The sequence below is a fragment of the Geospiza fortis genome, unplaced genomic scaffold (genome assembly GCF_000277835.1).
Source record: "Geospiza fortis unplaced genomic scaffold, GeoFor_1.0 scaffold244, whole genome shotgun sequence".
In the NCBI taxonomy this organism is placed as follows: domain Eukaryota; kingdom Metazoa; phylum Chordata; class Aves; order Passeriformes; family Thraupidae; genus Geospiza; species Geospiza fortis.
Genome location: NW_005054370.1, coordinates 2,558,469 through 2,568,659, shown reverse-complemented (window position 1 = coordinate 2,568,659; position 10,191 = coordinate 2,558,469). Strand labels below are relative to the sequence as shown.

Here is a 10,191-nt window from a genome sequence, read left to right as displayed (position 1 = left end):
CTCCCAATTCCTTGCCTTAAACAATATATCCTCTCAGTCTCCAGCACAAGCCAAAGGCACCCTGGGTGTCCTGACTCAGTCACTTGTCTCCCACCTGAAGGCATTTCCCTGCCAGGCATCTCCTTTCATGGAATACTCAGCAAGAAGCAGCAGGATTTTGAGTGCTTCTCCAGACCAAAGGCAGGGAAGACATTTCCAGCTACCTGGTAAGCACAAACACATTACAGAAGTTATGAAACTTGAGCAAGGAGCATAATCCGTAGCCTCAAACTCTACACAGTGAGACTCCTTCACCCCAGGCAAGCACCCCAGTGTCAGTCTGTCCAGCAGAACCATAAGCAGGGTGCCAAGGCAAGTTGGGGAAATGAGGAAAGCTTCAGCCACTCTCTCCAGACAGAAATAACTCAGCATTTATCCCAGCACATCACTGAGGTAAGAAAGGCTCCTGACCATTTCAATCAATCTTGCTGCACTCCGCCAGTGGTTCCTTGGTTTTTACATACAATTAACAAAAGTGCAGTTTCCAGTAAGTGATTGCAAATAAATCCTTAGGTGCTCAACAGACAGCAGCTCCAGAAAGTCACACAGTGGCATTTGAAAGCCCAGATTCAGATCAGTACAGGGGTTTCCAGTGGCTGATTGTGTACCACAGCTCTGCATAACAACACTAACTCTGTTTTCCTGCCACCAAGCAGATCACCAAGAACTGTCCTGCAGTATGGAAAGTTACACAAAGGCAATTTCTACCACAAATTTAGAAGACTGTGAAATTTAAGCTCTTTCCATTTCTCAGCCATCGGGAGGCAGTGGTAGCTGTCAGCAAACCAGAGCAGTAGTGGTTATGGAGAGGTATTAACTGCTTAATCCCCAAAGTCCTGTTCTCAAAGACATGTTTGTTTGGGTTTTTTTCCTTAAAAATCTCCTTCTATCTTCCAAGCCCAGCCCTGATGAGTGACAACAGAGGTTTAGCCCAGAAACCCTCTTCAGAAATCTCCTGTTTGGACAAAAGTCTCTTTCCATTGCCCTTCCCAAACTCCCAGCTGTGACATGCTGTGGGAATGATCATAGGCATCCTAAAGCAATAAGGAATTTGCCAAAAGACTCCCAGGTGAGGCTAGAAAACAGATCCCACACCTCCCAGACAAGCTGTAACACCTGACACCATTACCTGCTTTGCATCCAAACCCAAATACTTCAGTGTAGGCTCAAGGTCTGCCAAATCCTGCTGGAACAGACTGCTAAACCACCCCTTCTCATGGCCTACTCTAAGAAGTTTAAGTTGTCTCAATGATGCTCTGGAAGCTCAGAATTGAGATTTTCCACTAGAATATAACTAAGTATAATAAAAATCAGTCAACTGATTGCTGAACTACAGCTAATCCATGATTACAGCTTTGCTGGGCATAACTCAGAGCAACTGTGATAACACCACAGGTATTGCAACACACACAGGAATTGAAGCACTTGCCAGTTTTAGGGAGTTTCACAGAATCACAGAATGGTTTGGGTTGGGAGGGACCTTAAAGCTCATCCCTTTCCAGACCCTGCCTTGAGCAGGGAAACCCACTAGACCAGGCTGCTCAGAGCCCCCTCCATCTTGGTCTTGAACATTTGTACCATCCTTTTCTGTCCCAAATCACAGAAACCTGGTATCAGAACATACTCCATGAGTTGCAATGAAGGCAAGAGGATGGGCAATGTTATCCATCTCAGACACTGTTTTCCAAGTGTTACCATTTGTAAAGTCTGAGGCACAGCTGGTTTTTGCAGAATTACTAAAATATTTCCAAACACCCTGCCAGGAACTGCAGGAGTTGTTAACACGGGGATTAAAGCAGGTAGCTGTACCTGGCAGAGCTGCTCTGCTCCAGCACAGAGCATGCAATTCCCACCTGGCTGTGCTACATGAAACTAGAAAAACAATCCTAAGGCCAAACCTTCTCCTGTTTTTTCAAAAAACACCGAGTCTATTTACATCAAGTTCATCCAGGAGTTAACCACAACGAACTTGTGAATACAGGGACTGCACAAACACCACTTCAGCACAACAGAAAAGGACTGGAAGGACTCAAACCCATCCTCAGACATCACAGCTCTGCTCCCCCCCAGAGAAGAGTCAGAAGGAGGAGGGAGAACCAGGGACAGGCTGTCCTGTTCAGAAGAGGCAGCCAGCCCCCACTTTTCTTAGACTTTATTAACATTTTTCCCAATCAGAAAAAAAAACCCATAAAAAAACCCCCACCACAGCAAAGTGGGCAAATGCACCACACACACTTGCCCCAAGAGCCCCCATGCACTGCTCTGGTTTATTCAGTGTGGTGTCTCTCCAGACAAATCAAGCCCTTTCTCACTTGGGATGACAGCAGTGTCCCACAGGGGAATCAGGAGCAGCTCTGGCCTCATCAGCTTCCTCCATGGCTTCCCCTGCCAGCCAGACAGCAAGGGCTGGATGCTGCTCTGCTCCCAGGTGCCACACACCCACAGTCTTCCTGTGGGACCTCCCAGCCCCACATCCATCATTATCTGGGCTCCCAGGACCCCCCAAGCAAACCATACACTCACAGTGCCAGGTTTCACCACTGCTCAGCTCAGTGACCATTAGCTCAGCTTCTTTCTATGATCCTGTCCACAAAGAGAACCCAGGACAGTCATGCTGCACTCAAAATGCATTCAGGTTCCACCCTGAACAAAGGTAAAAAGACCCCAAATTTAAGGAAATAAACTCATTAAAAAACCCCACCACAAGCACCACAGTTACAGTCCTAAAGCAGCTGGACAGAAACCTAATGTCAAAAATCCTAACTCAAATCCAGAATATCTAAAGGCAAAAAAGAGAGCCACCTCACCCTCCATTTGTAAGTGCAGAATAGGAAGTGCAGCTCCCAGGACCACCCACACCCAGCTGGTGACACTCAGAATTAGGGCTGATAAGAGGATTCAGCTGGGGAGAACATGAGTCCCAGTCTGCCAGGGCTCTGCTGGTGCCCCTGAGAGGAACAGGACGTCCCCCCCACCACATGACAGCTAAAATCCGAGTATTGAAAAGAAACATGAACTGAGATTAGTCTTGACATTTCTGGGTCTTGTAATCACAGTGGGTGACAAAAGCAAATTCTGGATCAGAGCTTTTCCCTGAGCAATTTAAACACAGCTATTTTAAGAAGAACGAGCTAAACAAAGGGGTGACAGCCCAAAAGTTGAAAGCCACAGGATGTGGGGTCCTGGGATTATGTGATAATCGGGCAGCCCAAGCAGTCTCCAAACTACATGTGCTTTTTGGAAATCAGGGTGAAAAAGCACTGCCCCTGCACAGCCTTCTTCCCCTCACCCCATCCATGGGTTCTTGTCCTCTCACATGCCATGGAGAGCCAGTCATTGCTGGCCAAAATCACTTGACCCCCTCACAAGGTGAAGGCTCAATTCAGGAGGAGAAAATAATGAGGCAGGAAGCGAAAATTATATCATTTCAGTGGAAAATGGAAGGGAATGGTTTTTACATTCATCTCCTTTTGTTGGCATCTTGTCAAAGGGCTTTTATTGGGAAACCACAGTTGGACCCAGGGACTCTGGTGGGGAGAAAAGCTGTGTTTTTCCTACTTGAGGCTCAGTGCCTCCTGTGAGATATCCCACAGCAACAGGAGACGGGTTTGAGGTGAAACTTGAACTTTTGGTGCGTTTCCCCATCAGACCTGTCCATGCCTTCCCTGGCAGCCAGCCCAGCCATGCTGGCAGAGGTGTGAGGTCCTGCTGGATCACTGCACACTCCAGGCAGTCAAAGGCACCAGCCACTGCTGGAGGCCAGGAGAAATAGTGACACCACGGAAGGGACAATCCTCCTGCCCCAGTGGGCAGGACACAGCCACTTCCAGACTGGTCTGGCTGGTCCCACATGGTTCTGACAGCCCCATGGCAGGGCACAGCCTGTCTGTGATGCTGGGCAAATGTACTGAAGAATTTATTGAATTGATAAGATTTTAGGAATTTGTGAGAATTTAAGAATTATTTATATTATAATTACTAAGAATTTATTATTTAAGAAAGTATTTTTCTTTGGAGAAATGTATTTAAGAAAGGGTAAAATGCAGTGAGGAGAGAGAGGGAAAACGCGATAGAAGGTCCTGTGAGCAGCATGGGCGGGGAAAAGAGGGGAAGGACAGGTGGGCCAGGTGCTGCACTGCTCCCCAGAGGCCCGGACAGAGTAGGTATCCAAGTTTGGGACTAATATTAATTAGCAATAATTTTTTGTGGTTTTTTTGTTTGGTTTTTTTTTTTTTTTTTTACTTAAACCCAGCCTGTTTACCCGTATCATTTACCGGTGCATGATCTTCCTGCCCTTTACTCCATCCAACCCGTGTTTGGTTTCACTTCCCTTCTCCCATCCTGGCTGCAGACGGGGCGTGAGGGAGCGTCGGGTATTGATCGGGGGCAGCTCAGCGCGGCGGACCTGGGTCAGATACCAGGCAAACCCCGGGCCCGGCCCCGTCCCTCCGCACTGCTCGGCCCTGGGTGCTCCGTCCTCTCCCCTGTGCCCGGTTCTGTCCCTCCGCACTGCCCAGCCCTCTGTGCTCCGTCCCCTCGCCGGTGTCCGGTTCTGTCCCTCAGCAGTGCCCGGCTCTGGGTGCTCCGTCCCCTCCCCGGTGCTCAGCCCTGGGTGCTCCGTCTCCTCCCCGCTCCCACCCCGGTCCCCGTTCCTCTCCCTCAGCACTGCCCAGCCCTCTGTGCTCCGTCCCCTCCCCGGTGCCCGGTTCCCGCCGCTCGCAGTCCTCCGAGCCGCCAGGGGGCGCGTTGGCGGAGCCCGCCGCTCTTGGCGGCGCTCGTGCCCGGCGGCGGAAGGACGCTGGTCCGGCACGTGCCCATGGAGGCTGGCGGGTCCCGCCGCCTCAGGTGGGGCGGAAGGGGGGAAAGCGGGGAGGCAGCGGGGGACCCCGCGGGGGAACCCGCGGTGAGGGGGCCGGGGAGGAGCCATGGGCAAACGCAGACACTCGCGCTACGGGAGGTCGCGGGAGCACCGGGGGAGCCTGCGCTATTGGGGACCGGGGAGTCACCGGCGGAACCCGACGTACCGGGGAAAAGGAGGCACCGGCGGAAGCCACCGATGAGGGGGCCGGGGAGGTACCGGGGGACCCGCGGTACGGGGCCTGGGGAGGCACCGCGGGAACGCCCGGTACGGGGATCTGGAGGGGCTGCCGAAGCACGGGGGGACCGGGAGGCCCCGGGGGCCTTGCAGGCCGGGGCTGCCCGCGGTCCGGAGTCCCGGGGCTGGCGGCCGCTCTCCCGTCCGTCACCGCCCCGCTGTCTCCCGCAGCACGGCGGAGCAGCCGGAGCGTCAGGCCCCGCGGAGCCCCCGCGGGCAGAAGCATTTCCTCCCCGACGGCTCGGCTGCGCAGGCCGAGAGGCTGCGGCGCTGCGGCGAGGAGCAGTGGCGGCTGCTGTGCGAGGAGCGCCCGGAGCGACCGTACGTCCATCCCTGGAGCGGCGCTGGGAATGGCTTTCCCCGTGGAAGGGGTGATGCCGGCGGGCAGAGCACAGCTCGGGGGTTACGGGTGCGATCCTGTTGGTAGCAGGAGGTGTTGGTCAGCGCAGTAAACCCCCCACAGTTCACCTGCACTCAGTGCCCGTGCTGGAGCAGCAGCAGTGCTACACAGCCTGGCTGTCCCTCAAGGAGCACAGGGACATGCTGGCACACCTGTTGCTTCAGAAAGTCCCTCACAGGGCTCTTGGTTTTCATAGGTGCGTGTGTAATCCTGTAGCCTTTGCAGGTAGCAGCCACTGCCTTCTTGGGCATGATCCAAATTTCAGAGTGTCTTGTTGATGCTCCTGTGTGGCCTTGTGCAGATTTGGCCAGGGCTCAGTGTCCCTGATTTATCAGTCTTGGTGGTTTCAACAGTGCTGCCAGATTTTGGTGATTATCACATGGGAGGCATTCACACCCACCTCTCAACACAAACCTTCTCTGCTTGGCCTGCAGCTATTTATTTTTCCCTGTGAGTCCCCGTGGGTGGGGTACAGTGATTAGAGGATGTCTTGGCAGCAGCTGAGTTCTGTATGATACAGAATCACCAAACGGTTTGGGTTGGAAGGGACCTTAAAGATCACCCCACTGGACTCCTTGCCATAGGCAAGGACACCTTCTACTAGACCAGGTTGCTGAGAGCCCCATCCAACCTGGCAGTGAATGCTTACAGGAACGTGGCAGCCACAGCTTCTCTGGGCAACCTCAGAGAAGGTTAATTAACTAACACCTCAGAGATGTTAGTTCCTCAATATCCACATATCCTGCATTAGGCCCTGCATCTCCAGCAAGCTGCTGTAGCCCGTGGACATGTCTCTGTGGTGCTGACTTAAGACACTTTTAACTTGGTGGTGGTGATGAAGTGGTGCTGCTAGATCCAGGGGATGATGGTTTTCTAATGCCTTGTAAAAATGCCACCTGGAAACTTCCTGCCTTTGACACCTTCCTGAGCTCGTTTTGTGCTGCTACACCGGGAGCTGATTGTAGGCCACACTAGCAGTAACAAACAAATCTTTTTTCTTCTCAGGGGGAATCTGGTGAAGGCTGAGTGGAAACCAGAACAGGGCATCGTGGAGCTGAAGTCCCCTGCGGTGAGTGCTACAGAGTGTGCTCTGTGCCATCATCTCCTGCTGCCTCACAGATTCTTAATTTGCTTCTTGCAATGGAAGGGAGCCTGGCTGTCAGCAGGGAACAGCCACAACCAATCAGGGATTTGTGCTTCTGTTCCAGGGAAAGTTCTGGCACACCATGGGGTTCTCAGAACGAGGCAAACAATGTCTGCTGCCTGAGGAAGCTCTGTACCTGCTGGAGTGTGTAAGTAGGATGAGGGCACTGGGTCCTCACTAATTGGAGGAGCTGTAACAACTGATAAACAGCTGGTTCTCAAGGAATTGTCTCTTTTAGTGTGTTGCTGATGGACCTGTTTGTCACCAGGCTATGGGTTCATTCCTTGTACTCTCAAGCAGTCTCTGTGTCATGGACAGAGTGTGTTAGTTGGATCTGTGGCCAGTTCATTCAGCTTAAGCAGAGATCTTTGGGGTTGCTGCTTGGGATTTTTCCCAATATATATGGCAGAAAGAAATTTAAATGTGGCAGACAGAGTAGTGAGACCACGTTGTGTTCAGTGCTCCTCTGCTTGCAGAAATGCTGCTTAGGGCTCAGCTGGATTTCTTTGCTGTAGAAAGGGGTTTTTTTTTTGGTCTCTCCACCAAAACCTGTTATCAGTAGAACTGGTGGATCTAAAGGGAACTTTCATCCTTCAGCAAAACAGATTCTGAGTGTCTGATGCCATCTCTTAAATCCTAAAGCAAAGGTGAGGCTTTTTTACCCCTGGCATTCTGAGAAATAGTTTGTAAACAAATTGATGGCAATAAAATGGTTTAGTCAGATGCTGAGTACAAAATCCCTCCAAAAGCAGAAAAGACCAGTGAGATGCCTCCAGCCTATGTCATGGAAAAGGTGTGATTCCTAGGGTTTTGTTTTCTTTATGAGTAAACACCATTTAAAAAGACAGAAAGGATGAAAAAGAAGTGTAGCCTAAAACAGCCTCCTGGAGGTCATTTGCTGTTCCCAGGGGAAGTTACCTATGCGATCTCTGGGTCTGTAAAGGAAGTAAATGCTTCTGAGGAGGCCCCAGTTTATGCCACTGAAGCTGCCATTCATTCCTCTGCTCCAGTTCTCAGTTATGCTGGTCATAAGTGCTTTTGTTGTTGTGCTGTATCCTGAATCACTCAGCTCGTCAAAGTTAATTTATCTCTCCAAGCAGTGGTTATTTTATCAGCTGAGCATTTTGCCCCCAGGTGCATCCTCCAAACAGATGCAGGAGCTGGAGCAGGAGGTGAGAGCTGTGGGTGGAGCTTCTTACCTGGCTGATCAAACCAGGGTATGGGGGAACTGGGTATGAGAAAGGGACTGTAAGTAGTCCAGGTGGCACATGGGGAGAGATGGATATCCTGTCAGGGAGGGTGCTGGGACCAGCTGTCAGGAGCAGTGGGAAAGGACAGGGTGTGAGCTTGCATAGATTTGTTCCTGTGATTCACACCAAGCTTCTGCCCTGCAGGGCTCTGTCCAGCTCTTTTACAGAGATGTGCCCCTGTCAATCCAGGAAGCCTACGAGACCCTGTTGTGCCAGGAGGCAATGAGCCTGTCACATTACCAGGTGTGTGGGGACCTCCAGCTGTTGGAGGAGGATGAAGGCAGAAAAGCCAGACTCTGCCACACAAGCTCTTCCAGTGGCTGGAAGCAGGGTAGGCTGATTGGGGAGGGAAGGGAAGTCATCCTCAGTTGTTCCCGCTCACCTTCTTCCAGATGTTCAGTTCCAGTTTCCCCACCTTTGCTTTGGATCCTAACCCTGGCATTTGCTCCTCTTCCAGTGCCACACTGTGTTCACTGTTCTGGTTTAGGGCAATTCTGGGAGAAAAACCTCTAAAGAGGTTTCCTCTAGAAAGCAAATTCAAATGGCCCCTCCCCCAGCTGGTTTGGGAAAAAATTTCCTTGGAGAAAAGTGGGAAAAACTGTTCATTTAACAGGCAAAGCATTCACCAGCACAAAAAAATGAACAATAGTAAATAATAAAACCTCTTGCCCATCCAAAAGAGATGACAAACTCAGAAAAGTCCCCTTAGTGGGCTGTAGCTCGACTCACTCAGTCTCTTATCAGTCCCTCTGGTGCTGGAAATGCCACAGCCCAGGCTCAGCCTGGTGGGCCACAGGTGTGAGCTGCCAGTGCTCTTCTGGTGTTCAGGCCAGGGCAGGTTAAACAGGTCCAAAGAAAACGAAAACCCACAGTCCAGGGAACTTCTTTGCCTCAGCTAGCCAAAAACTAACTAAAAGCAAAAGAGAGCTCTGTCCCACTGTCTGTCCATCTGCAGACAACACAGTCAGGAGCAGGAGTGTGGAGGAGTGGCTGTAGCTCGACTCACTCAGTCTCTTATCTGTCCCTCTGGTGCTGGAAATGCCACAGCCCAGGCTCAGCCTGGTGGGCCACAGGTGTGAGCTGCCAGTGCTCTTCTGGTGTTCAGGCCAGGGCAGGTTAAACAGGTCCAAAGAAAACGAAAACCCACAGTCCAGGGAACTTCTTTGCCTCAGCTAGCCAAAAACTAACTAAAAGCAAAAGAGAGCTCTGTCCCACTGTCTGTCCATCTGCAGACAACACAGTCAGGAGCAGGAGTGTGGAGGAGTGAGTGCAGTGTCTGAAAACAAGCTGCATGCTTCTCCCCCCACCTTCACTCTCAGAACCAATCTTAAAGGTGCAAAACTTATTTCTGGGCTAAACAGATGAATGGGGATATGAGCATCATAAAGTCACCCCAAGACATCAGTCATAGTGGAACTCAAGTAAATTTTTTGTGTTTAGAGCTGTCATTTAACCTTCTTTCTTTCCTTTGCTCTAAGGTGTTCAGCCATTTGAAGCAACTGGGTTATATTGTACTGAGATTCGACCCCAGGTAACCAGCTTTTCCCTCCTGTGCTGCTTTTTCCTTCCTGAAGACCCTAAGACTCTCTGTACCCACTGCCTGACTCCAGGGAATGGGATCAGAGAAGAGGACTTTGGCCCTGCATTCCATCTCTTGGGAGGATTGAAGGCTAAAAGTGCCACTCTACCCTTCCTTGGTCCTCCCTCCTGAGGAGGTGATTTGGAACATGAAATGGGGCATGAACTGAGGGCCATCCTAGTCCCATTTGGGCATTTTCTGTGTCTTTGGTTGCTGTATTCTGGGGGCTGAGCAGAAGGTAGTTCCACTACATCACCCTGCTCTCAGCCTCTGTGTTGGTCTCTCCTTCCAGCACTGTCCTGTCTCCCTACGAGAGGCAGCTGAACTTGGAAGGTCACTGCAAGAGCTCTGGGAAACACCATTGCAAGAGGAGGAGGAGGAGTTCCAGCCCCCGGTAAGGATGTGGCCCAAAGCCTTCTCCCATCCTCTTCAGGCCATGCTTGCTCAGGAACAGCTGCTTTGCTGCAATGTCCCCAGGCCCTCCTGCTGGGGGTGACCTTGTATGGCACCTTGCTCTTGGCTGTTCTCAGGCAGTGCAGCACTTTTCCTGAATGCTTTGCAGTGTTCCCTTTCATCACGTGTGTGTCATGCCAGGGCTAAGAGGGGCAAATTGCCCCCAGGTGCCCCTGTGGTGCTGAGATGTCAAAAGAGAAGGATGGAGATGTCAGTGCAAAAGGAACACAT

General features: G+C 51.3%; 1 protein-coding gene across 4 annotated transcripts in view; it reads left to right on the top strand.

The window, feature by feature from the left end:
- The first annotated feature begins 4,823 nt into the window (after nucleotides 1-4,823).
- TSEN54 (tRNA splicing endonuclease subunit 54) overlaps nucleotides 4,824-10,191 on the top strand; it is a 10,432-nt gene continuing 5,064 nt past the window's right edge. For 2 of the 4 annotated variants that reach the window (XR_004082116.1, XM_031059992.1), the window contains exons 1-7: nucleotides 4,824-4,884; nucleotides 5,306-5,455; nucleotides 6,540-6,603; nucleotides 6,743-6,826; nucleotides 8,073-8,171; nucleotides 9,407-9,459; nucleotides 9,800-9,901. Coding sequence is in view for 3 of the 4 variants with exons in the window: in XM_031059992.1 (XP_030915852.1) it covers nucleotides 4,856-4,884; nucleotides 5,306-5,455; nucleotides 6,540-6,603; nucleotides 6,743-6,826; nucleotides 8,073-8,171; nucleotides 9,407-9,459; nucleotides 9,800-9,901 (581 nt within the window). In the remaining variant the exon portion in view is untranslated. Of the gene's footprint in view, nucleotides 4,885-4,971; nucleotides 5,113-5,305; nucleotides 5,456-6,539; nucleotides 6,604-6,742; nucleotides 6,827-7,810; nucleotides 7,851-8,072; nucleotides 8,172-9,406; nucleotides 9,460-9,799; nucleotides 9,902-10,191 lie in introns of those variants that run through there. The other 2 variants (XM_031059993.1, XM_031059994.1) reach the window with 2 other exon arrangements.